The sequence below is a fragment of the Erpetoichthys calabaricus genome, chromosome 1 (genome assembly GCF_900747795.2).
Source record: "Erpetoichthys calabaricus chromosome 1, fErpCal1.3, whole genome shotgun sequence".
NCBI lineage: Eukaryota > Metazoa > Chordata > Cladistia > Polypteriformes > Polypteridae > Erpetoichthys > Erpetoichthys calabaricus.
This window is the reverse complement of record NC_041394.2, coordinates 286,464,091-286,490,368: the sequence shown is the minus strand read 5'-3', so window position 1 is coordinate 286,490,368 and position 26,278 is coordinate 286,464,091. Positions and strand designations below refer to the sequence as shown.

The window sequence follows — 26,278 nt, the reverse complement described above, 5'->3', positions numbered from 1 at the left end:
GGAGAACATACAAACTCCACACTTTGTTTTCAGGGCTTCCAACCCGGGACAGTTGTTCCGCTAGTTTTTTAAACTTGAAAGTTTAGGAAACAATCATTTAGTGTATTTGCTTTTCCATTACTTTAGGATTGCTATATGACTTTGAATCATTACAGGGTCCATATAAACCAGGCAACGTTACATTTAAGTGCAATTCAGCGACTTGACTAAAATGATATCTTGAGATTCAAGTTTCAGAAATTCGCTACTTAATTCGTTACTGAATTTATGAACGATTTTTTTTTTTTTCAATTAGTACATCCGTGGTTGAAAATAGGTGTTAATCTGGTACACCTGACGGCCGCTAGAAGCGGTCATCCAGCACAAAACTGGACTTTGCAGAATCGAGCAGACCCTCCGTGCGCGGAGTTCATAGTTCGGACGTGTGTCGTTTATTATGAATTTCCGCGCATTGCAGTAACTGCACTAGTGACAACGTGAGTGACGCGCTCTAAACAAAGTCAGCTTTTGCACCACCATGAAAGCCGAGCTAATCAAAGTCTGTTAATATCCTCTGGTCTCCGCACCTGCAACTCCTAATGAGGCCTGAATGAGAGCCGCTGAATTAGCAGCTCTTTAACGGCCGAGTCAATAGACTGACTGGAACAAGTGTGCCGACACGGCTAGGGAGACGAGAGGAAATTGTGCGTGCGTGTTAAGGAAGGACAACGTCAGTACAGGTGTAGGAACTGAACAACTGAAAAGAACGAAAAGCGAGAAACACAAAACTTCATCTGCTATTAGTTTTATGTTATAAGTGAGTGTGGCAATAAATATACATGGAATATTTCTACTATGTACCTGTTCGTCCGTCTAGGGTTAGTCTTTGCCTTACAATTGGAATGACCCAGGCCCCCACTCTCCTAATCGGTGGCCCCGTTTACAGCTGGTTCCTACCTCGTCTCAGACTCTCACTGGATGAACTGTGAAGCCTGGGCTATCTACAAGTGTTAATTCAATAATGAGTAGTGTAAATAAGTGTGCAGCATCTGCACCAACACTACAGTGAGAACCTTTATTTATTTAGATCTCATTTCAGGCTCCAAAATTAACCATAAATAGATGATAACCAAATACCAAAAACGACTGTTACTGTATACAATAATGCAGGCTAAAAAATCTTGGTGTCATTTTTGATTCCTCCCTCTCTTATTCCGCCCACATAAATCACATTAAGAAACTTTCTTACTTTCACCTCCGTAACATATCCTGTGTTCGCATCCCGCATCGATTATTGTAATTCCCTACTGGCAGGTGCTCCTTCTAATCTTATATCACAGCTCCAGCTTATTCAAAACTCAGCTGCAAGAGTCCTTACTCGAACCAGCAGCAGCGAGCACATCACACCCGTCCTGCTCCGTCTTCACTGGCTCCCTGTGTCCTACAGAATCGAATATAAAATCCTACTAATAACCTACAAAGCCTTAAATAACCTCGCGCCAAACTACATCAGTGACCTTCTCCATCACTATGTGCCTGCCCGCCCACTAAGGTCCTCTGATTCTGGCAATCTTGTTGTGCCCCACACTAATCTACACTCCATGGGTGACAGGGCCTTCAGCTGTATAGCGCCCAGACTCTGGAATGACCTACCAAAATTAATCAGGTCAGCTGACTCCATGAATTCTTTTAAAAAACAACTCAAAACTCATCTGTTCAGGAAGGCTTTCAGCTCTACTTGACTTTATTACCCTTCTCTCAGTTTACCTCTCTGTCAAGATGCTCATGTAACCTGTATGTGTGTGCTAGACCATCAATTATGTTGTCTGTTTTTTTTTTTTTTTTCAGAATTCACTGTCTTAATCTTCTTTATTTATTTATCTGGTTTGTACAATGCTATATACTGTATACGCTGCCGTTCTTTATTATATTCTGTAAGTGCCTTGAGCATGGGAAAGGCGCTATATAAATAAAATGTATTATTATTATTATTAAGTTAATGTGTTCGCCTTTTAGTACTATCATGCACGGTAACCTACTAAAGATTTGTTTCGTTCACATATTAAGAACCTCTTCAAAGCCCAAAGAACCAATTTTATTTGTAAATAACCCTTCCCGAAATGAATTGGTTCTTTGTCTTGCAATGACTCTGTGAGGAACCACGCAACATATTTAAGGGCCATTAAAGAACTAGTATATTTAGGAGTGTATGCCCTCTGGACAGTCCGGGAACTGGACAGCTCAGAGTGATCTGGGCAATGCAGAAGGTCCTGTGATTCTTCTCACTCTGGGACCAGATGTCAAGGGGATTATAGATACATGTCTGTATTTAAATCCACATATTATATGAAACCTAAATACTAGAAATCCATTATTATCAATTATTAAATATGCCTTTTACAGTCCATTGAAGGACACAATCACAGACCCAGAGTCACAGGAGGACATTTTAGAATGCCCAGTTAGCAGAACATGCAGGTCTTTGATCTATACAAGGGCAAAATAAGAAAAGATCTGCACATAAATGGAGAACTGAAATGGTCAAGACTTTCCACATGAAGGTTCAGGTAAGAACCTTTTTTTACTCAGATCTGTAGCAGGCTCCGTAAATAACCATGACAAGTTCATAACAGATTTGTGAAATACCAGTGGGTTCATGATTTTAAAGGACTCTGGCTACATACAACAACATAGGCTAAGTTCAGGTTTTCTTGATCCGTTAGGTAGAGTACTTTATAATAAAAATATGTGTTTCTTTTTACATTTTAGGAATATTTCTAAGGCTGAGAGAACCAAATTCGTATGCAAAGGATCTTTCCCAAAATGAAATGGTTCTTTGTCAAGCAGTGATTCAGGGAGGAGTAAAGTGCTGTTCCACCACCACTGTTTTTAAGAGTGCACACGCAAGGAACAGAATGTGAGAGGAAAACTGGAATAGCTGAGTTAAATCCCAAACACCCATGGGGAGAACATGCTCACTCAACATAGACAAGGAGAGGGTGGTGGATTCAAGTCAAGCGTATTGGATTCATGAGACAACAATGCTACTCACCCTAGTGCTGTGTTAGATTGTTGGGTTAAGATATCCATCCATCCATTTTCCAACCCGCTGAATCCGAACACAGGGCCACGTGGGTTTGCTGGAGCCAATCCCAGCTAACACAGGGCGCAAGGCAGGAACCAATCCTGGGCAGGGCGCCAACCCACCGCAGGGGTTAAGATATCATCCCAATAAATTATATTCATCCATTACATATTCTTTGTGGTGTTAAGACTTCTACAGTATGATCTGGATTGAGTAGTCCTTCTAGAAAATAATAATCTATAGTGTTGTTTCATTTTGGGCAGCACGGTGGCGTAGTGGTAGCGCTGCTGCCTCGCAGTAAGGAGACCTGGGTTTGCTTCCCGGGTCCTCCCTGCGTGGAGTTTGCATGATCTCCCTGTGTCTGCGTGGGTTTCCTCTGGGTACTCCGGTTTCCTCCCACAGTCCAAAGACATGCAGGTTAGGTGCGTTGGCGATTCTAAATTGTCCCTAGTGTGTGCTTGGTATGTGTGTGTGTGCCCTGCAGTGGGCTGGTGCCCTGCCCGGGGTTTGTTTCCTGCCTTGCACCCTGTGTTGACTAGGATTGGCTCCAGCAGACCCCCGTGACCCTGTAGTTAGGATATAGGGGGTTGGATGATGGATGGATGGTTGTTTCATTTTATTAATTTTTGTAAGACTGCGTTAATTTTTGACCACCAGTATTATTAGTGGTAGTTTTCAGTGTATTTTTTTCTGGGAATGTTGTTTGCAATTTAAATGTTAAATTATTTTTAGTGAACACTGGAATTCTTAAATATTACTGTTGTTTAATGTTGAATTTTTATAAGTGAGATGTGTGGAGAAAATTATGTGATTTGAATCAAGATAGGGGTTTGCAACTACAGGACATGAACTACGAGGGACATTCAAAAAGTTTTTTTTAACTCTTTTTATTAAGAATTTCAAAAGCAAATGACATCACTTTTCTACATAGACCACCTTCGTTTGCGATGCATTTTTCCCAGCATCGTACCAACTTTTTAATGCCTAATACCTGCTCCTCCTGCCTTCACCATTTCCAATGAAAATATAAAAGTGCAGAAACTGTTTGAGCATCCCTCGTACATTGTTACTTACTGGTGAATATAATTTCCTCAGTTCTAATTACAGATTAGTGTGCCCTTTTGGGTGGGGTTGGGCACAATGGTGGCAGAGCAGTTTGCATTGTTGCCTTATGGATGCAGAAAACTTAGGTTAGACTCACATTCCCGATCTTTGCTTGTGTGCAGGTTGCATGTTGTCTCCAGATCCTCCGGTTTTCCTCTCACTTCCAAAAATGTTTGGTTAATTTGTGATTGCTATCCATGAGCATGTGGGAGACTCTCCAGGATTTGGTTTCCTGCCTTCAGCCTGGTTCCAGGAACAGCTGAATCCAAACAATATCAGATCACCCCTCCATATAGTGTGTAGCATGCTGTAGTCTTTATGTCATTCAAAAATTCGATTGAACAAGTGAAGTGTTTTTATGGAAATTAAGAGGAAATACATTTAGGACTGAAGACAGGAAGCACGTCTTTAGAGTTGTGGGAATCTGAAACAAATTACAGACGTGTACATTCTTAAAAATAAAGATGAGAAAGTAATTCCACCTGAGCAATGCCACAGTTCCCAAAAGAACCCTTCACATGAAATTTCCAGAAAGGAATTGTACTCATTTAGATTGCTAACTGCTCCATAAATAACCATTAAAGATGGAATGGTAACAGATTTATGAAATGCCAGTGGGTTCATGATTTTAAAATGACTCTGGCTGCACCGATTAACACAGGCTCAGCCCAGGTTTTCTTGATCTGTTAGTATCTTAATAGCCCACATTAAAGACTTCAGAACCCTTTCAAATCCCAAAGAACCAGCTTCATATGCAAAAAATCATTCCCGGATTAAAATAGGAGTTTGTAAATGGTGCTGCAGTATATGAAACCACACAATCCAGTAAAGTGCCATTACAGAACCAGTATTTATTAAGAGTACTGTATAACTGAAGTAGAAATCTTGAGAACTTTACGACGTTTTTGAATGTGCTTAGCTAAACAAACGAGCTTGCTGGACAGAATGGGCAGTTCACGTTTGTCAAATTTCTGTTCTGTATATTCATTTGAGATCCTTTTAACTGTCTTGATATTTTTATTACCTAATGCTCTCGGTTTCAATGGCGGTCAGTGCGCTCACATCCACCAGGTAACGCTACGGCAGGTGCTGTCCACCACCTACAGAACATATGGCAAATACATGAAATTCGGGAAATGCCATCAGTTTCAACACAGATGTCGAACCTCGACTTGTTGTCAATTTGCAGAATTGTTGGACTGAAAGACCCGTTTTCTCGAAGTTGTTTGAATATTCATATTCTAACGGACATGGGCGTAGTAGTTGGGGGGGGGGGGGGGGGGGGGGTAATGATTACCCATGACTCAGGGGATTGGTGGGTAGTTGAGGGTTGGCCCGAAGCCTGGAATGAAAACTTTGTTTTCGAGAAGAAGGGGCTCACTGAGACTGCTTATGAATAGGGTCCAGAGTTTTGTGCTACATCCCAGTTAACGGACTGCCTCAGTCAAGGTGCGCTTTACGCATGCGCTGTTCAAAGCGTCCTAACCATGGATGTTAAATTCAACATACTGACATGATGCGCGCAGACCGTAGCAGTTTACTAGCTGTAGCGCTATGGTGTGTATTCTTAATGGCTGTCCAACCGATTTGAGACACACTGCCTTAATAAAGAAGAATCCATTAAAAAATAACTCTGTAAGTATGTGAAGGACTGACGTATCTGAGCGGCTTAAAAATCACTTTACTGTCCGTGACTACAAAACTGGGTAACTTGTGCAACTTCCATGTCATTGTTTACTATTTATTAGTACATATTATATTCTCATGGGGGGCTGGGTGTGTCTCTGCAATTGTGGAGCAGGTTGTGCTGCTCTGGGCCAGTGTCCCTTTTGTCAGTCCCATCCCCCACCCCAAATTCTTTTCATCTTCGGACCCCTTTCCTTCACACACACACACACGCACACACATCTCTAAGACGGATGTTTGTTGTCTAATGAGCCCACCGATCAGCCCAACTAATTAAATCGACTTCTAGATCCTGCATGTTTGGGAAAGACCGCTGGTCCGGCACCACGGGTTTTGCTCAGCTTCTCGCAAGGGAAAGTGCTCCGCTGTCCATGGTCAAAGTAATTCAGCTGTAATCCCCCTTTCTCCTTCTCTCCTGGAGCTCCATTCATATTCTAATCACAGCTTTTCCTTTCCCCCAAAAAACAGCCACTTTATCACACACAGCCTTCGCAGCCACAAGCTTTGCACTTTTACTTCCCCTGTGTAGCACATGCAGTTTTCCATGCACTTCACAATCAAGGAAAAAATCAACTCAAATGAAAAAGGGCATTTTCGTTTCATCATTTGAATTTAGTAAAATATAGTTCAGTGTGCGGAATCCGTTAACGAAATAGCTTCACTTGAAAGTCGTTTGAAATATATGCAAGTAAAGTGTAAAAATGAAAAATAGTGTGCACGATTTCAAAAAATAAAAAGCGAAACTGCCCTCTGTTTTAAACGAAAAAGTAACGGTGCAAATGAGGAGTCGCAGCGTGCGGCCATGGAGGGTCGTCTTGAACCTGCTATTCGGGGTGGCACCCACTTTTAGGCTCCATGGCGTGTGGGGGACATGGGGTAGTTGGGGGGAGTCTAGAAATCTTGGGAGTTTAAATAAGTGAGGAGAGAAGGGGGTGGGGTGGGGGGGTTAATGCTATAATGGAAGACGGGGAGGCCAAAGTGCTGGGATTGCGTAGATCTAAGCCCCTCTTTTTTCTGGGGAGAGAGCTTTTCTTATTCAAAATAGCTTCACAATGGGCTTCACAGTGAGCCTTGCCACATCCCCATCTGACTAGCAGCCATTCATCAGACTGCCTGGCCTATCAATGACATTTCTCCCATCAGGGCTCCTATAAAATGATGCTTTTTCCCATGAAACATCAGCAAACATTTTGACGGGTCTGGCTTTTCCCCTGCTGGATTACTTGAGTCCCTGAGCTGCAGAGTCTCGTTGGCCACAACAAAATCCCTGGCTTGTTGTTGTTCTTCTTTTTTTTTTTTTTCATTTTCCTTTCTCTTTTCCTTTTTTTGGGGGGACCTTGTATACTGTTGATGGGAAGAGCATGCATTGTGGGTTATTGGAGGAACCTGACATGGACTCCACAGGTTTGTCCAAAGTTACTACTTTCCTATTTTTTTAATTGATGTATTCTAAACGGGGCAGGTAAAATGTTGTGAGTAACCTGCTTTGAAAAATGTGCACAGGAAGTGAGGGGACCTCCATGAAGGGGGAAAACCGGCGATCCGTGCCGCTGAAGTTGAACCCTTGTTGTTTTATTGTCGGTTTAGTGTGGAAAGAAAGGACACAAACTAAGAAGTTACAAGAGCGGCTGCTGTAGTGGAATCCGTGGAAGGGAAAAATGTAAAAGTCTGTAAAGTTTGAACAGGTATAAGAATAATCGAAATAAAAGAAGACATGTAGCAAGTGGCGTTAATATCCCGTAACACATCCTCCTCTTCCTCCTCCTAATCCTCATTATCCTTAGCACTGGTGTTGCTGGTGCTGGGATTTTACCGGACGAATGACTTTTTCAAGCATTTCCACCACACACCTGCTGCAACAATGCTGATCTTGAACAATATTCGATTTTAAAGGCAATGAGACTTGCAGCTGTAGTTTCATATATGTTTTTTAAAAAACTAATCAGTAATCAAGTAATCTCACCAGAGATAAAGTTTAATTCTAGAGCCCTGCTTTATATCGGCAAGATGCTCAGTTAAATAACATTATTAGGAAGCGTTTTAATATTCTGAAAAAAAAGAAAAAAATTAAAATTAAGCGTTTATTTTAGTTATACATTTTAATGTGGTTAATGTGTGTTCTTTAATTAATTATTTTAATTAATTTTCTTTATGCACTGTTTCTAAATAACTTAAATGCTCGGCACTTTTCCATGACAGCGTTATGAAAGCAACAAGTGCACGAATGTAATGTTAGTTATGCAAAAGTTTAAAAGGAACGGGCTATTCATACTGATATATTAAAACATCTATGATATTAAAAAAAAAATTGTTCTAGCCTCCATCCATCCATCCTCTAAATCCTCTAGTTCAATGCTGGGATGGGAGGAGCCGGAGCCTATCCTGGCAGCTTCGGGCATAACGGATAACCGATCCCGGACGTGGCGCCGGTCCTTCAACTCCAAGGCAGTCAATTATTCGTCCATCCACAGATCAACGGTGTTAAACTGTTGGGCACAGTGCTTTCATATTAACGGTTTAGTTTAACTTTGCAAGGTTCATTTAACATTCAGTGTCCATCCTTCCATTTCTTCGATGTCGTTATGTCTGGGACAGTATATAGTGTGCCACCGGTCTTCTGCACGTAGTCCAGTCGTATAAAGGCTACAAAGTAGGAACAGGTCCGGGATGGGAAAGTTCCATTCGTCCAGTATGTCACCCGTGTCATGTTATAATGATCGCTTTATAGCTACCACAGCAAAATGCCGGCGTTAGACCAACAGTTTGTATAAATACAAACGCTCTTTATATACACTTTTGAGGATTACCTTAGAACTATAGTAGGTCAATCAAAACGACATTTTTGTTAACTTTTTTTCTAGCATTTGTTGGTATTTTGTGTTTGAGTTTGTTCAAAACGTGCCGCAAACTTACTTTGATATTGTTATTCGTATAATCATAACAGTTATGCAACTGAACAAAGTCTGCAAAAGAAGACGGCGGCTGAAACGCGATTGTTTTTACTTCTGATGGTTGTAACGGAGCACAAAGTCAAACCGCCAGACTTAAGTTCCCATTTAACGTTCGGTGAAGAGAGAAGCGCTCCTTCCATGTGGGTGACTTTAACGCTGTAAGAGGCCGTGTAGATACGGTGACTGCCCTGTGCGGTACTCATAACAATTCTTTTGCTTGTCTTCCCTTCATTTTACTCTGCGCACTTTCTATTATAGATAGACAGAGAAAACTTTATTTGTCCCGGGGGGAAATTTGGCTTTTTAGAAAAGCTATTTAAATTGATTACATAAAATAAATAAATATACTCACACACTATGGCCTGAACAACATTTTATGTTAAACCTTATCAAATATAGTAAGCCTTACTTTATTACTTTTATATTCGTTGTTTTAGATTTTATTCGAGAAGTTAGAACTACACACAAAATCGTATTTGTTGCACGAAGTTTTAGAGTGTTAAAATAACCTTTAAAAATGAGTCTGGAAAAAGTGTTTGCATTTCTTTAAGTGCTCATTCAATACTCGCCATTTATTTATATAATAAATAACACATTCTGTCGTAATTGCTCCAGCAAGTTAATGTAATGATATTACTTCTACCTGTAAGACGCTTAATGTATCTTAAGAAATTAACAAAATATGATTACTTTAGCACAAGGTCTAAGCAGTCCTGCTGAACAGTAAACTCGGGAAAAAAAACAAGTTTCGTAAAACATAAAAGTGCATCGTTTTTGATGGAAAGGTTTACTTCTGACTTTGATTTCAGTTCTAGTGGGGAAAACAACTCTAGTGAATTTTCAATTCCAAATAGGAAATTAGCCTTTTACAAAAATGAGGTTGTGAAAGAAAAACAAAACGAAATCGGGATCTTATTTAGGCTGATAATTCATCACATGCTGAGATTCGCTCATAAATGAAAACTATTTTATGATGGCGTGTAGGTTCATTTACACATCACTCGAGTCAGGATTATGGAAACCGTTGGCACAACAAGATTAAGCAAATCCATTAAAATAATTATATAAAAACAATCTCACGGCCGATTTATTGGCATGTTCCCTCTTTTGATGTAGTTTTCGTCGTTTTAAGTGATATGATCTTCGCTTTTATATATAGGTGACATTAGTTTTTATACTTGTGATCTTTCTTTCTTTCTTTACAAACTTTAGTAAATATATATTTTCAGATATGTTTCGTTACGATTCATGCAGGCTGTCCTGACCTTTCATGAAATCTTCAGAACTCTTAATATTTATGTTTGGTAAAGTTTAAAAGAGATTGTAATGAAACATTAATGGCGTTAAACACTTGAGGAGCGTTTGTTGATTTGTTTACTTTCTTATCTATTACACGCTAACTAAACTTGAATACGTTTTGCCCTTAAAGCACACATATTGTAGACTATTGTATCTCAATGTTTGCGATGTTAAGTTCCTTATACGCTTAAAAAATAACTTCTAGTTATAAACAGAGAAGAAAGTCAGATGTAACAGAATAACTAAAAGAAAACCGTCTTTGAGGTGGAGAGCGAAAGTAAACGTGTTGCTTTAGCCGCTTTTTTATGACCAAGTCAAATGTACCTGAAGTCAGAAAGAAAAAAAACTTTAATGTGTGCGTCTGCTACTCATACTTGTATTCCTCCTTTATTTAAATTTTTAAAAAATTTCCTGGGACACAGTCAGAAATGCGTATTATGTCATGATTGTCATTCTGTATTATTTTATTTTCTGTTGGTTAGTCTCATTTATTTAGATTCATATAGCTAAGTCAATTTGCATTAAACTCATTAAGAATATAAAAAGTCGTTTTGACGCGTTTGTTAACACGAATCCGTGTAAAAGAAGACAGATCGCCGATTCACGCTGCCCTGTGCGACTTCCTCGTTTTTGATCAAGTTCATTTATTCTGCTCAAACTGCCCGCTAAGCGTACCGTTAGAAACAAGCTAAAAGTGATTTTAAATAACAATTTTTAAACTCGAATTATGCTTGATTGTCAGTGTCAGTTTTGTACTGCAAACCATGTTTTAGTTTCATTACATATTTGCATAATTTTTCCTATCGTCGGTAGTACCTAAAATCTGACCATTTCAAAACGGTTCAACATTCGAGAGGTTATCGACTAGCTTTCTAAAGTTTTGTGATTCTTTCGAGCTGTGCCTGGATCGAGAGGCTTGTCTTCTTTGTCGGTGTGATGGAATTGACTTAGCCACAAAGTCACATTCATAAAAACAGGTTCACACCATGCGCCGAGAAAAGCGTCCGACATCGACGTCTCCAAACTTTTTCCTTCCGATGTAGAGACGATTGCGTCGGCATGGCAACCGCCCTCAGTGACAACGGCTCCCATGGCAACCGTTGTTACAGCCCTTGCGGGGAACAAGATCTACAAGAATAAGCAAAATATTATGAGTTTGCAATTCTGCCCCCAGAAAGGACACCAGTTGCGCCAATTCTTAAAGGAAATTAGATATCAACAAAGGGAAGTTGTTTCTCCCAAGCTGGTACTGAGAGGAGTGAGGAGTTCTTTGAGCACGTGTGTGTTCTGGTGTCCCAACAATGAAGGAGCCCTGCAGTTTAAGGTGCAAATATTTCAAAGAGGAAGAACAACAGCCCCCCATCTCTCAATCAATCCTGTCAATTGTTATCATGCTCAGACAAGTTTACTTGTTGAATGTAAGCATTTAAACTGCAGCCAAGACAATTAGGAGAAGTAATATGCATGAACAGGTGTAGGAATAGTGGGTTTGCTAAGCAGATTACTTGTGTTAAGTATACATTTCCTGGGATGACAGTGAACCCTTTTTTAAAACATCAATTCTGCCCTATCAGTGGCATCTCCTTGTTTGATCGTCTATCAAATACGCAAATCTAAAAGCCTTTTCTTAAAAGGCACTTCAAGGCATTTATAAAGTGTAACTTTCCCAAAGTCTTCACATGTAAAAACTTCCCAATAATAAATGAATGATAGTTTTTGCCATTATTTTTAAAATTAGAAAGAAAAAGGTAAAATAAAATATGAGGCTTTTTATTAGAGAATTTTGGTGTAATGACTGGACAATTGGTAAAGTTAGGATTTTTCTAAGAAAACATATGAATGATTTTTTTAGAATGAAGATATTACTGTGTACCCACATTTGTTGAGGGTTTCCAAAATAGTTCAAAATGCAGATAACTACAAAATCTCGAGCAATTAACATGACCTCCTAAAACTATTTCACAGTCCAAGTGTCTTTGTTTTAAACGTTTTAGTTAAATTCAAAGCAAACCGTTCACTCAAACAATATAGAACAAAATTGATAATACACACATAAACAGAATAATGCTCTTGAATATGATGTTTTGTTTAAGGCTCAAGGGTCTTGGTTACATTTCTAGAAGTTTCTGTTATTGTATTGGACATGTGAGTGTGTGATGTAATGTAACTTTCAGAAAACTATATGCCTTTATACCTTTCTGTCTAATAGTTCATGTTTCTAGCTGTCTATCCACAATCTGAAATCATTCTTTTGTCTAAATACATGAATATGGAAAAGCATTAAGAATCTTCCATTAACATGGTAGCTTATAGGGGTATAACAGCATCTTCCTCTATCTGTGTAGCTAAGTAAAACTGACATTCTTTTCAAATTAAGCCAAAACTTGTGTGAATTTATCATTTACATGAATTTACTATGTTTGACTCATACATGTTATGTGTGCAAGACTTGGTGTAACAGTGTTTGACTTGCAATTCTGTTACGATACACAACAACAGCATACAACAGTGTGATCATCTGCATAGGTGACTTTTGTGTTCAGTCTGCAGCAAAAACGACAGGACATAACTGGAGATGATCTTGAATTGTAAAGTTGCTGGGGCTCGGAAAATAACAAGTGCCAATGAAGAAGCTGATTGAGATCACATGTTACATTGCATTGATTCAACCGCTCACTCACAAGGTCTCTCTGTCTACAATGTGTAGCGCAGAAGAAGGAATTTAAAGTTGTCCTTTTGTGGATGTAAGATGAGTTATATTTTTCAAAATTAAATTATTAAGGTATTTTTTCACATTTATTGATGGCTTTTTTATGCATGTTTTATTATCATTATTATTTAATTCAGTGAAGATATTTTATCTATCTATCTATCTATCTATCTATCTATCTATCTATCTATCTATCTATCTATCTATCTATCTATCTATCTATCTATCTATCTATCTATCTATCTATCTATCTAGAGCATGCACACAGTGATAGGATAAGCTATTATGCCAGTCCACTTGTTAGTTCAGTTGTTTTTTCTTTACTCCCTTTTTATTTTTTATTTTTTTGTTAAGTTCATCCAAGTCTCTTGAGATAGCACTGTCAAGATCACCAGTTTTATGGCAAATTATTTTTTTTTCTTTTCAAATTTGCTCATCGCTGCTGCTTAGTGCCTGTAATGTTCTGCTCAAGTGTATTACTTTCAAGTCCTCAATAGTTCCATAAATTAGTTTTGTTTTAATGCTGCATATGAAATATGGAACAAGTTCCTGGCAGTTTATTTTTTTCATTACCAACTATTGTATTTCAATGGGTGCCACAGTCTGTTGTTTGGTTTTATATGATCAAGTGTTTTATGATTACAATTGCTCCCTAATGTGATGACTCTGTAATGATTTATACCTGAAATGGTAGGCTAAAACTACAACAAAATCCTCTGGAATCCAGTATATAATTTAAATTATTCAGATTTAAATAACAAAACTTAAAATTATATGATTTAATTGTCAGTAAATAAAACAGTTGAATAAATAACAGCATTCAAAAAAGAAATAACTAAAAAATAAGCTTAGTAACAATAACAGAGAACTAAATTAACAAAAACAGAAATAACAAAAGGCATAAAACAGAAATGAGTAAAACTAGAACCAGAACACAAAATTCAATACTCAAGGTCAGAGTTTTGAATTGAGATTGTGCCAAATTTTAAGTTTTTAAAAGCCTACAACTATACACAATAGGGAAAGCACAAAGATGGCCTGAAGAACATTGTGATGAGCTGCAGAAAGTGAGTTGTCTTAAATGGCCCTCTCAAGTAACTTCAGTCTGAATGACCGCAGCATCCTAGAGTTGTCTGACAATGAAGCCCTGTAAACACAAGTCAAAACTGAGGCTAAGGGACTGGGGAAAATGAAAAATATAAACAAAATGTGTACAAGAAAAAGGCAAGGAGTGGAGGAGAGAACAGACATAAAGAAAAAATTAAACTGGGGAAGAATACTGCAGTATGCCTGACACACTGAGCTAAATATTGTCATTGACTTGTATGGACTAAAAATGATATGTTAATATATGTTAGGAGCACATTCTTCATTTATTTATTTTTTTCATTTTAGTTATGTTTTTGTGTCATATTGAGTGGTTACCTACCTGTGTGTTGCTATTTTGTGTGTCTGGGTGCTGTGATGCTGCTACGTTAGTCGACATGTGAGGCCTGTGTCATGTAGTAGTAGTAATCAAAGTAAAATTGTCACATGTACAGAGGACAATGAACATTTTACTTGTATGTCTCAACAACCTGCAACATGTCAGTATGATAAACAAGAATGCATTAATAAGCCTGATGATTAGCAAGTCTGGACTAACTCCGTGTGAGTTACCATTTGATGTTGTGTAAGGGTGTCCAGTGTTTGACTGGCAAACCATTGCTAATTTGTTTCTTTATGTGATCGGTGACATCATGGAAGCCATGACACATAACAAGCCACTTGCATCGAACAAATTTCAGAACCTTAACTTGTTGAAGAAAAGACCCTGTGAGAGAATAGCATTCATGCAGGCAACACAAACAATATTTCGGGAAGATTTAGCTTGCTTTTTTGTTTTGTTGTAAGTTTTATTATGTCTAGTCCTGAAAGAGTCTATGAAACAATGTAAAGTCGTAATAGCCACAGTTAGCAACAACAACTATTCTTTTGTTTTGCCCCAAAGAAAGAGATTTTTTACTTTTCATCTCTCATTTAACAAAACCTGTTTGAAAGGACTTTCATTACATCCCGTTTGAACATGACGGTATGCCTCTCATGTCTACAGTTGAGTTGCTTACAGCTTTCTTGAATTCTTGTTAGATGATAATACAATTTTTAAAATTTTATTTACATATGTTATAAAATTATCTTCCAAAGCAGACTCTGATTTTCTCAACCTACAGTACTTTAAGCATTCTAGGATTGTGAGGTATTAAATTTTGCAACTCTTTCAACTTGGTGTCGGTTCATTTTAAGGCCACCATATTTTTTACCCCATTTATTTATTACCTTCATAATTTCCTTCCCATGCAAATATTAGAGTATTACAATTCCATCTCTACTTCTGGTATATATTCAGAATGAAGCAGCTAGTTTAATTATTGTTGTTATCATTAGTATTGAAAGTTAGACCTTTCCAGTGGCCAGATGAGGTGGGAAACAGAGGCTTTAGCCCCTGTTTTATTGTGACTAAACCCTGATCTTTTTTTTGGGAATGTACAAGAATAATGTTGGCAAGCCCCTTATTTTTTGTGTATCTAATTTGATTCAGCCTCTGATTATTGCATGAAAGGAGAAGGGGACCTCACCCCCTAGTCTTCTAGTTTATATATTGAATATATGATTGTAAAACATCAAGAGGAACCATAAACCCTCACCGCTGTCTTCATTTTTCAATCCAAGTAAGTCTGTGCTCTAAACTTTCAGAAGGGGATAAATCCTAATAATGTTCTGGGATTGTGCTATATCAAAGAAACATAGCTGCTCTTACAGCGCAAATAATTAGTCAATGCTAAATATGAAGAACAATTTAATTCACCCCAAATTTCCTGAAACTCACAAAGGTCCTTTTCGGACTTAGGACATAGAACTTTCCAAAAATGCATGAACTGCTTAATGAAAAGTTGGCTTCCAAGAAAAATGTTTGCAATTGAAGAGTGAGAGAGATGTGGGCCTCATATTTTACTGGGGCAGGGTAAAAGCCTGAGGTAGCCAATTATGGTATGAACGGACCTCTAGAAAGAAGTAAGCCTTCAGCGAGGGTCTGCTACAGTGAGGCTACCACACCCAGACACAATGATACTCCATGAGAACAGCCATTGACATTTTGCAAACAATAACCCTGATAATATGTACTCACGTGGTTGGAGCATTTTAGTGGTTTTACAAATTGCTTCCTTCTTCTCAAATCTTCTACAATAAGTAGCAGTCACAAGGATTCTGTAGATTAGGTACTTTCAAACAGATGAGTGTGTTGTTAGAATGAAAACCTGCTGGCATTCCAGTCTTTTTTACTTAAATAAGTTTTTAATCAGTTTCCAACAGTCCAGACAGCAATATAAACCAGTGCAAAGAACATAACAGTTTTACAAAAAGTTTGTGCTAAGTAACTATTTTGGAAGTGGGTGTCCAGAAACAGATAAACATATTGAAGTAAGATGGGGAGAGTTTGGGGAATCCATGCTTTGTGGAGTGCTGCCCACTCCCATAAAGTATGGTGACAACTATACCAGAAAATCATTTGTAGAATTGTATAATCTCTTCTTCTTCAGTGCCATCCAAAAATCAAAATATTTTTTTTATCCTCTATGGTGGATTGGTCTGCTGGAGCTGCAGTTTGAAAGTATCATCAAATCATTTCCTCTAGGCAAACTAATATGAAGTTTTGTCTGTAAAGAAAGGAGAGAATACAAGAAAGAACAATTTGCAAAGACAAGAAGTGCATTGGGTTACTTACCTTAAAGACACACACACACAAATACATAAATAAATAAATAAATAAATAAGTATAAAAAATAATCGCTTTCTCTTGTGGCTAATTTAAGATGCTTGATTTGGTTTTATTTATACGTGAGAAAACAGGGGTGGTGTTCCATCTGTTTAGAAAGTGCAAACTTTGGCATATTACATGTCAAGGAGGTCCTGGTATTTGGGAGAAAGATGGAAAGTCATTCAGAAATGGAGGATCTATAAATGATGCAGGTTTAGAAGTAGCTGGCCAGGAGATAAGTAAGGGCCTGTTTCAAAGCAGGGATATCCCATTAGACAATGCTTGTTATGATTTGAGCATTTTCCTAATTTTACAATCTTATAAAATAATGCATTTTCTAGTCATCAGAGTTCTGGTATTTTGTGCATGTATGATTATTACTATGTTGTTTATTTTTCATTTTTTATTTCTTTAACACTATTTTGTTTACATGATCACTACTATTTCATAGTAGTTGAGCATGATGGCAGTCCTGTTATTTGTGGCGATAATATCTGCTGCAGTTCACGCGGGTGTGATATTTGATGTCACCTTGCCGCCATAACAAAAGATGGTGGAATACAGTGTTCATCTTCCAAACTTTTCTATGAAGTTTTGGATCAAACTTTTGCACAAAGAATAAATTGTACACAACATTCTTCTGATCAACGTAAAAGAATTCTAGTAAATGTTAGGACCTTTACTGCCTTTTTTGACAAAAACTTTAGGCCTTATGTTTTGAGTTTTGTTCACTAGCATTTTGGCCTTTTTGGCTATAAGGTGTGCTTGCATTACAGACTATATTTTTTGGTTTTGCCCTTGAAAACTTTTCATCTCCTGGCCTTTGCTACCAGTGTTTCATTGTGCAGTATCTTTTTCCAGCCAAGGTCATTACAGTTTGTAGTTACTGTTGTGTATCCACTGGTATACTGGGCATTGAAACGTTTAAGCGATACTGGGAGAGAAGAACCCAGGAGACATGCTGGAGAGAGACAGCTGAATACTAATGACCACTGAGAGAGTTACATTTAGTTTAGATAGAGGACAGTGCTAACCTGAGCTCCGAAAGGACTGAGAGCAACGAGGGACCCAGCAGGATCCTTTTAGTTGTACCCAATATTCAAATGAAGTAAAATACTGTATTGTTTTAAAAATATCATGTACATGGAATTTGATTTGGTGAAGCTCATATGAATGAAAGATTAATGCGCACCAATAACATAATCATCATTCTTCAGTAGCTGTCATGCTGGAGACAGCATTAAGTCATGGTGGTTCCGCTGGAAAAAACTGGAGGTGACTCTAAAGAAAAAATTTTCATCATTTATCTGAGGTCACAGTGTATGGAGTTAGCAAAGGAATGAAGCTATAGCGTTCTACACAAGAGCAATCACATGCAGCAATAAGAGTAATGGAGGTTTGATGGAGCAGAAGACCATGCCTAAAATAAATATATCACAAGAAAACAGGAAAACAGTATAATATATGGACTGTAATGGAATAAATAGATATTGCATTACTTTGTATGACTGATTTCTGTTCCACAACATGATATAACAGAACATTCAATTTCTTTTAAGTTAAACAAAGCTTTACTGTCAAGTTGAACAGTGATGCTGAGACCTCAGCAGTGAACAGCAATAGATGAGTATTTCTTTAGCTTAGTAGGCTGGAAAGTCCACCATCAAGGGTTTACATCTACAAAGACAGACTGTTGGTGATAAGGGTGGAGAGACGTCTCTTGTACAGTATGTCATGATGTTTTGGTACTTTCAGGAAGTTCTTGAATTGGATTGTTTGGTACAATATGGCCAGGAAAGCCAGTATCTCCTCTTTTTAGATCACCATTAGTCTAAGCTTTATTAAATTCTTCTCGACCAACCTTCTCGTGCTTGTCTCTTAATTTTTTTAAAAACCTTTTTCTTCAGATGTATTTGGCTGTTTTAAGTTGTTTCATGAATTCAATATTCTCCCAGCCACTGTTTGGGATGGAATTATAAATTAAATAATAAAGTACACTCCTAAACAATTAATGATTATTTATGTGAAACTGCTCTTGACTATGTGGAAGGCAACTTTATTTAGTAATGTTTTCTTGCTGTAATTCATTTTTTTAGTGTGGCTCTGCATTGCCAGATAAAACCAAAGCTCTTTGACTTCTTTGTCTTCTTTCCTCAGAGAGCTGGATTGAACGATGTCTCAGCGAAAGCGAAAGCAAACGTTACTCAAGTCATACATCACTGGGGAATATGTCCAATGATGAAAGTAAGTACCATGAGTCATTGAATTTTAACAATCTTTGGGAGAAACCACATGAAAGCCTTCCAGAAGGCAGCTGTCTAAACGATGGGTTGTACTTTCAGTCCAGAAGATGGTCACTTTTTTAAACACAGTTACTTCTTCTAAAAATGGGCCCGTTTTCTTTTTATATGAGACCAGTTAATTTTCTTCTTAAATTAGAATTGTATTCTGCCATATGCAGTATTCATGTGGAACAAGTAATGGCAAGGCATGGATAGAGATATGTTCTCTTCCTGAATAACAGGATCACTGAAGTCAGGCAGGCCTACTGTGAGTGGCCAAGACCTGGGTCATTGCTAGCTTTACCACTTATCAGGAGCTTAGCACCCTTCTTTTAATGCCACTAGTCAAAACCCTGAGGGGGTAGTGGTGGGTTTGGGTTGAGGTTTGAGCAACTTTTCCATGCTTATCTAAGAGTGTAATGGCAGGAAGGGGTGGCTGGGCTCTCAAAGATTAGGGGCCTGACACCAAAGCTCATGAGACAGGATGTGGTGGGCTTCCCTTGAAGATCAGGGGCTGGACAAATTAGATCAGGAGCTAAAGCCCCGGAAGCCCCTATCCTCACCAATGATGCAACTGATCAAATGACCGTTCCCAGCAAAGGTAGCCACCACAGGATTACTGCCTGTGGCATAGGGCATTGCCAGCACTTCTCTAATTGGTGGAAGGAACTTCCCATGTCTTAAAGACGCTCTTTACTCCAGAGTGAGTGTTTGAGTGTGTCCTGAAAGAGACTGAAACTCTGTCTTGTACCTGATTGTGTTTGTATAGTCTTCCAGCTCCTTAGGTTGGAAAACCAAAGAATCTTTGATTCTATGAAAATGTACTGTACCTCCTGAATGCAAATGCTCTGTATTTCTACTGCTCTTCAGATATTATGAGTTAGACATGCATGCACTGGTAAATGTGCACATACTGTATATGTACTTGTACATTTTTCATCCATTATTCAATGCATGTCATGGGAAACTAAGGCCTACTCATGAAATTTATTGTTTGTGTAATGACAGGTCATGATTAAACAAAACTAAACTGTCTGCTGTAAGTAGCAAAAAAAAGAACAGGGATGGGTATTGTTTTGAACATGGCATGGCTACCTCACAAAATTGACAGGACCTTGACAGACCCCAACAGTCAAATAACTGCAGCCACTTGACAGCTTTTTGCTGTAGCAGGGAGTCACACAGCCACTTTCAGTTGTGAGGAGTGCTTCTTCACATAGCATTTTGGAAATGTCAGTGGGGCAAAGTGATCAGAAGCTAGTGTGCTCTTAAAATTTTTCAATGAAAAAGTCAAAATTAAAATAGAAGGATAGTGACAAAGAAGCAGTCACTTGTAAACTGCAAAATCTGCATATTAGGAGAAGTAAAGAAAAGCCAAGGAAAATGACACCTTTTATTGGCTAACTAAAAAGATTACAATATGCAAGCTTTCGAGGCAACTCAGGCCCCTTCTTCAGGCAAGAAGGAGAAGTAAAGAAACCTTAAAATCTCTTTCTTGTTTTGCTGCATAAAGAATTAACAGGTTACACAAGATTATAGTTTAACTTGCTAAAAACATTGTAACAATATTACCATGTACCCGGTTCTTCTACACTAGCTTCCTGCCAAATATGGAATCATCTCTAAAAATCTGTTACTGAATAATAAAAACAGATATTTCCATCACTTCTAATGTAAACCTGTCAAGAGAATTAATATAATTGGCTGTGTAACTCTAAACCACATTTTTGATTAATGTTCATTCAGCTTTTTTTGCAACCTATATTCAGTCCATTTCATGTTTGAATTTTTAATTTGTTTTTGAGTTTATAATTTTGATGTCATTTTTAGGAGTGTTGTTTAATGTGGGCTGAATGGCCTGTTCTTGCTGGAATTATTCTAATGTTCTAGTAGTTGTTGCTGAGGAGAATCTAGGTGAACAGGATGCGCTTGTTGGGTTGAATGGCCTATTCTTGTTGCAGTTGTTCTATGGTTTAATGCCCATATTTTGTTATTTATATAAGATGACAGGACACAACACCTGGCACTTATGTATAAGATTCACTTTAAAATAAATATCTTTGTCAGAGCTACTTGGGGGAATATAAAAGCCCCTGACCTCTTCCTTTTGATAGACATTGTGTTTTTCCCATACAGTCTATAGATCATTTTCTGGTTGCAACCTTCTGTTTGCTTCCATCTTACCTCATTCCAATCAGAAAACCTAGCTCCTTTCTCTAAAACTCTCTTCTTAGGTCCATTTGTTGTGTTCCAAAGGTATTCACATTTAGATGCATACTGAAGAGCTGCTTTATACTTGTTGTTCTTTATTTTCCATTTTCCATAGTTTTTACAAGTCACTGAAAGAACAAGATCACTTGTACTATCACAACAATATGGCATATGGTGCACAAACTGGAGTCTGCAAAATGAATGCTCTTGCGCCTAGTTGTACCTTGTAATGTTGTTTGTAGTTTTAAAATGTAAGTTTTTTTAGTTGGCTTGATAATTGTGATTAAAATTTTTCAGGGTTACTTCAAGCTACTGTGGATTTTTAGGAGAGCTGCACTCTTGCTTTGTTGATTTTATTATATTGACGAGTTTTTATTGGAATTCTTGTACTTGATGGCTCAGTGAAGTAAATGGTTAGCAGTCTGAACAGCAGTTCTTGAAGCTTACTGGTCAGTGCGGATTCTGAAATGAGCCTTCATTACAGAGTTGAATATCTACATACAGTAGGTGCCCTATGGCAAAGGTTAGGCTTATTGTTCACCTTTCTACTCCAAATAGTGTCTGCTTTGGCCTTTCTCACATTGTGCCCAGTGCTGTTAGGCTGTAGCCCCCTTGAATCTACTGAAAGTTGGATTGAGTGGGTTTAAGATTGTTATATAACCAGCAAAGTGTACTGATTATACACAGTAGACATACAATACGGTACGATCATTAATCCAAAGCTATGACTGTAGTATGGTCAGGCTCCTTTCTCTTATTCTCCTTCTCTTTGCTCCCCATCATGGAACCAGAATAGACAGGGCCGTTTTATACATTCAACCTTACTAGGCTGGTTCTGCTTCCAGGTGCTTCTTGTCATAAATTTTGTTTTTTATATACATGAATTTATCCTAAATTCATTTTGTTTATTTTCTTTGCATGTTTCTGATTATTATAAATATATAATGTTACAGCTTGATGTCTTTGCTGCACCATTTTTTTTTTCAGATATTGCTTTTGGTTGTTGCTCTTTCTAGAGTTTTATTTCATGGTGGCAGCCATGTTGTTTACTGTTGCCACATCTTATGCTGGGCCCATGATAAAGGAGTTGCACTGCTTGTTGGTAGTTCAGTTCATCCAAATTTATGGATAAAATCAGTACATCTATAAGTCTTTAGTTAGCAATTAGTTAAAAAAATGTAATGGATCACTAGATAACCAGAACTTTTGTTTTTCTTATATTTTTGAATTTCTGAAAGACAGAACATTACATTGACATACCACTCAATCAAACAAATAATAGTAACATAACAGACACAACCATATCAATTAATACAGAAAAAGAACATAGAAATACAAAGGGAAAAAAACAAGATTTAACTCCCATCCAAAAGAAAGAAAAGAAGAGGCAGATGAGTAGAAAAACACCATTTAAGTTTTTAATATGACAGAACAATTAATAGCATAAGAACAGCAATCACAGGCCCAGCATGCTTATTCTAAGAGATCATTGACATATTTTAAAAATGTTTTCAACACATCATCAAAAATAAATTTGAGTTTTTCTAATTTTGTTTTTTCAGTCTCAATCTTTGCCTTGCATTTTGCTTTTTGATGATCAGCTCTATGTTTGCTTCTTCTTTTTTTGCCTGTTGTCTAACTTTGTAACTGTTTGTTCCTTAAAAGTATTTCATCTCCTGCTCTTCTCTTGACCTGTCCAATACTTTGACTCTCTATTTAATTTGAGAGCATTACACTTCCAGCATCTTAACTCAGTGTGCTATGTTTTGTCACCTTCCAGTCCTCCACTGAAAAGACAGAAGGCCACGCTCCGTGGTATCAGCAGTTAACTGCCTTTTCCCAAGGGTTTACGCTGCTGTTCTAAGCATTCAGATTAACAAAAAAAAAAAACAATACCATGTTTTGTGTAGTTACTGGTAACTGAAACTAGTTAATGAGAAGAACTTTCTACTTTGTTTCTTTTCACTTTAGCTTTGGGTGTGTGATTAGATTTTGATGATTAGTTTCTTGCTTCTCTGATTCTTGTTTGTTGTTATAATTTGTGGTATTCTATTAGGTAATATAAACATTAACATTTTAGCAGAAGGTACTAATAATGTAGTTAGTAATTTATGAGCTGTTTAGTGCTAAATTATAGTGTAAATGTCTTGTCATTCAAAGCCCATTTGGTGCCCTAGGTGGGGTGAATGCTTTTCATCGCTCTTTGTCCATAGCAGGTTCTCAGTATTATTAGATTTCAATGACCTAGTTCCCTCTCAGTGTCCAGAGCATGTCACTTCAGTACCACAAACAGCGTCCCTTTTTATATACAGTATGTATCTCTGACTTTAAGGAGAACATGCTCCACTTGATGAACAGACGTTGCTTACTTTTACTTTAATAAGTAGAGCCCAGTGGGTAATAGCACCCACTCCGTATCACCAACTACCTGTCTGACGTGGTGTCTGGACCGTGTGTCCCTTAACTTTAAGAAATGGCACAAATCAAATGACAGCACTCTCGGCAGCCCCTTATATCGCTTAATGGATTGACGGCTCTGTGTTTATTTTATTTGTTCATTGAATACATGTACTACGGGACCCCACTACCACAAATAGGCAAATGGTGGGGTCAAAAAACAAATATCACCTGATGCTCTACAACTGGGCCCCTTTAGTAGCTTGCAATTAATGTCTGACAGATTTTAAAGTAGTGAGAAGATGCATGTTTATGTGTTGCAGTCAATATATAGTACACAATGCAAAATGAGATGCCATATGTAAGCAAAGCGTTTGGCAGAAATTCTGTGTATATAGGCAAGCTATAGGACAAGGTTTAATTTCATTAGCCATTATCTACCCCAACATCCATATCATGAAGTAAACGACCAATCAATCATTTTCTTACTCATCTTCATTATGTGGTTATAAAACATCAGTCCTTCCAGTGCAAAGAAAACAGCAATTCATACAATAATATCTATCAGTTCTCGCTGAAACTGCAGTCTGTCTATGGTAAAATAACATGGAGTCTTTAGGGTGAAAAACATGCTGAATAGTACAATAATAAGAACAAACCATCGGAATTCAAGAGGAGGCGGATTGCTTGAATTAATCATGCATGGTCTGAAATTACACATTTGAGGGTGAAGACATTAACTGACAGAGTCATATGTCCTAAAGTCAGCAAAACACACCAAATTTAAAAAAAGATACCAACAATCAACACAAAAGCAAAAGAGGTATTCTGAAGGCTTCAAAAACACAGTATTTGCACACCTTAATTTATAAATGGATTCCACAGAAATCCATCACAAAATATTATGTTTTATTACAGCATTACCTTGATATGGGCAGATTTTCATGGTTTCATTTTATTTTAAGCAGTTTTACAGCATATATATGTGAACGTAGATGAGGTAAAAATATTTAATATGTCCCTGTAATCTCTCATGTCATTTTGTGTAATGTGATATCTAATTTTTTAATATTTTATTTATAATTTTCCTAGATTGATAAATTATTTGTTATATTGTTGCTTTGAACAATACCATTGCATCACTTGAAGTATGTTGTGGTGGTGTGTTATTTAAAATGCACCACATAACTTAAAAACTAATTGAAAAGATATTGTTGGAATCAAAGCAGTTAAACTATTTATTTTCAACAGTCATTGCATAGTAATTATAAGATCAAAAATCAAAACTTTCATTCTTTAACTATATAACAAACTGAAGTGAATGTTAGCGTTTTCTACGTTCATTATAACTGTAGAACAATCTTGACAACAGGCCATTCAACCCAACAAAACTGGCCAGTCCTGTCCAATTAATTCTTTTAAAATAACATCATGTTGAGTTTTGAAAGTCCCTAAAGTCTTACTGTCTACCACACTACTTGGTAGCTTATTCCAAGGGTCTATGGCTGTCTGTGAAAGGAAAAACTTCCTCGTGTTTGTGTGAAATTTTTAACAAGTTTCTAAATTAGTTTGTTAATCTCAGTGTCAGTAATGCATAAGGGAGAAACCATCATGTGTACTGTGAACATTTCTGCTACAAAAAAGTTTCCAACCGTGTCCCCGTGTTCTTGATGAACTCATTTTAAGATAACAGTTTCGATCCACTGTACTATTTCACTTCATAATTTTAAACACTTCAGCCATGTCTCCTCATAATCTTCTTTTGCTTAAACTAAAATGGCTCATCTCTTTTAATCTTTCCTCACAATTCATTCCCTGGAGCCCTTACAACAGTAAATGCAGAAGATGGCAAAGGAAGTCAAAAGATGTTATTATGGTTCCAGATAATAAATAATATAAAATGATTGCACATTCTAATACATAAGAAATGGATAAAGATTGTGTGAATATCGTATATTTTATAGAGCAATGTGGGAAATAGGTTTTCTATGATGAGCAATAATTTTATAGTTTTAAACAATTTTTGATCACTAACTTGGTGTTGATAATCATTCTCTTTTGTGCATATTTTTTGGTATTTAAAGCATAAATAAGATCATTGTAGACTTTCTTTATGTAGATTCACTTTATGAAACTATTAAATCTGAAATATCCTTGCAGTGTTCTCCAATGTTACTAGAAATAAATGAACTTTTCAGTAAGGTTGGGCCCCAGGGCCATGAAGATTGATCTTTTAGTGAAAAAGATGTTCCTCACATTGTCTACAAGTAGGCAAGAATTTCTTGTCAGTGAATTCATCAGGGACAAGTATATTATGAAGGTATGAAGCTAAGACTGGGCTGGAACTCAACCTTGTCTTTTATTTTTTGGTTACCTTTTCCCCTAGCCCAACACCAACTGTGCAGCAAGGCACTTGACGGAGGATAGGAGAAATGAAAATCAGGGGTTCCTCAGAGGCCTTCATCGAGCCTTGTGTATTTTACTTGAGCTTCTGTAATGTAGTGCTTTTTGGGTCTTTGGTGTTTAATTCTTCATTTATGAATTTAGTTTCAGTTTATTGTTCTACTTTCCACTAGTTTATGACTTTTTGCCTATATTCTGGGTTTATGTTGTTCTCTTTACAAACTTGGATTTGTTGCTGAGCTCATGGCTGATTTTGTGTGAACTTATCCCTCTTAAGGAATATTTCTTTTTGGTTTGCATTCTTCTCATTAAAATGGCTTCAGTTAACCTCAACATTCTTATATGTTTTATATATATATTAGCACTAGAATCCTG

At 37.4% G+C, this 26,278-nt stretch overlaps 2 protein-coding genes across 4 annotated transcripts in view; one reads left to right on the top strand and one right to left on the bottom strand.

Annotated features, from left to right (window-relative positions):
- Nucleotides 1-26,278, bottom strand: part of LOC114662582 (NADH-cytochrome b5 reductase 3-like) — a 1,047,486-nt gene that overhangs the window by 304,662 nt on the left and 716,546 nt on the right. The gene's annotated exons all lie outside the window — the stretch shown is intronic.
- rfx4 (regulatory factor X, 4) overlaps nt 6,826-26,278 on the top strand; it is a 99,549-nt gene continuing 80,096 nt past the window's right edge. For both annotated transcript variants that reach the window (XM_051934527.1, XM_051934522.1), the window contains exons 1-2: nt 6,826-7,258; nt 18,768-18,854. In XM_051934527.1, the coding sequence (XP_051790487.1) occupies nt 7,216-7,258; nt 18,768-18,854 (130 nt within the window). In that variant the 5' untranslated portion in view covers nt 6,826-7,215. The remainder of the gene's footprint in view (nt 7,259-18,767; nt 18,855-26,278) is intronic.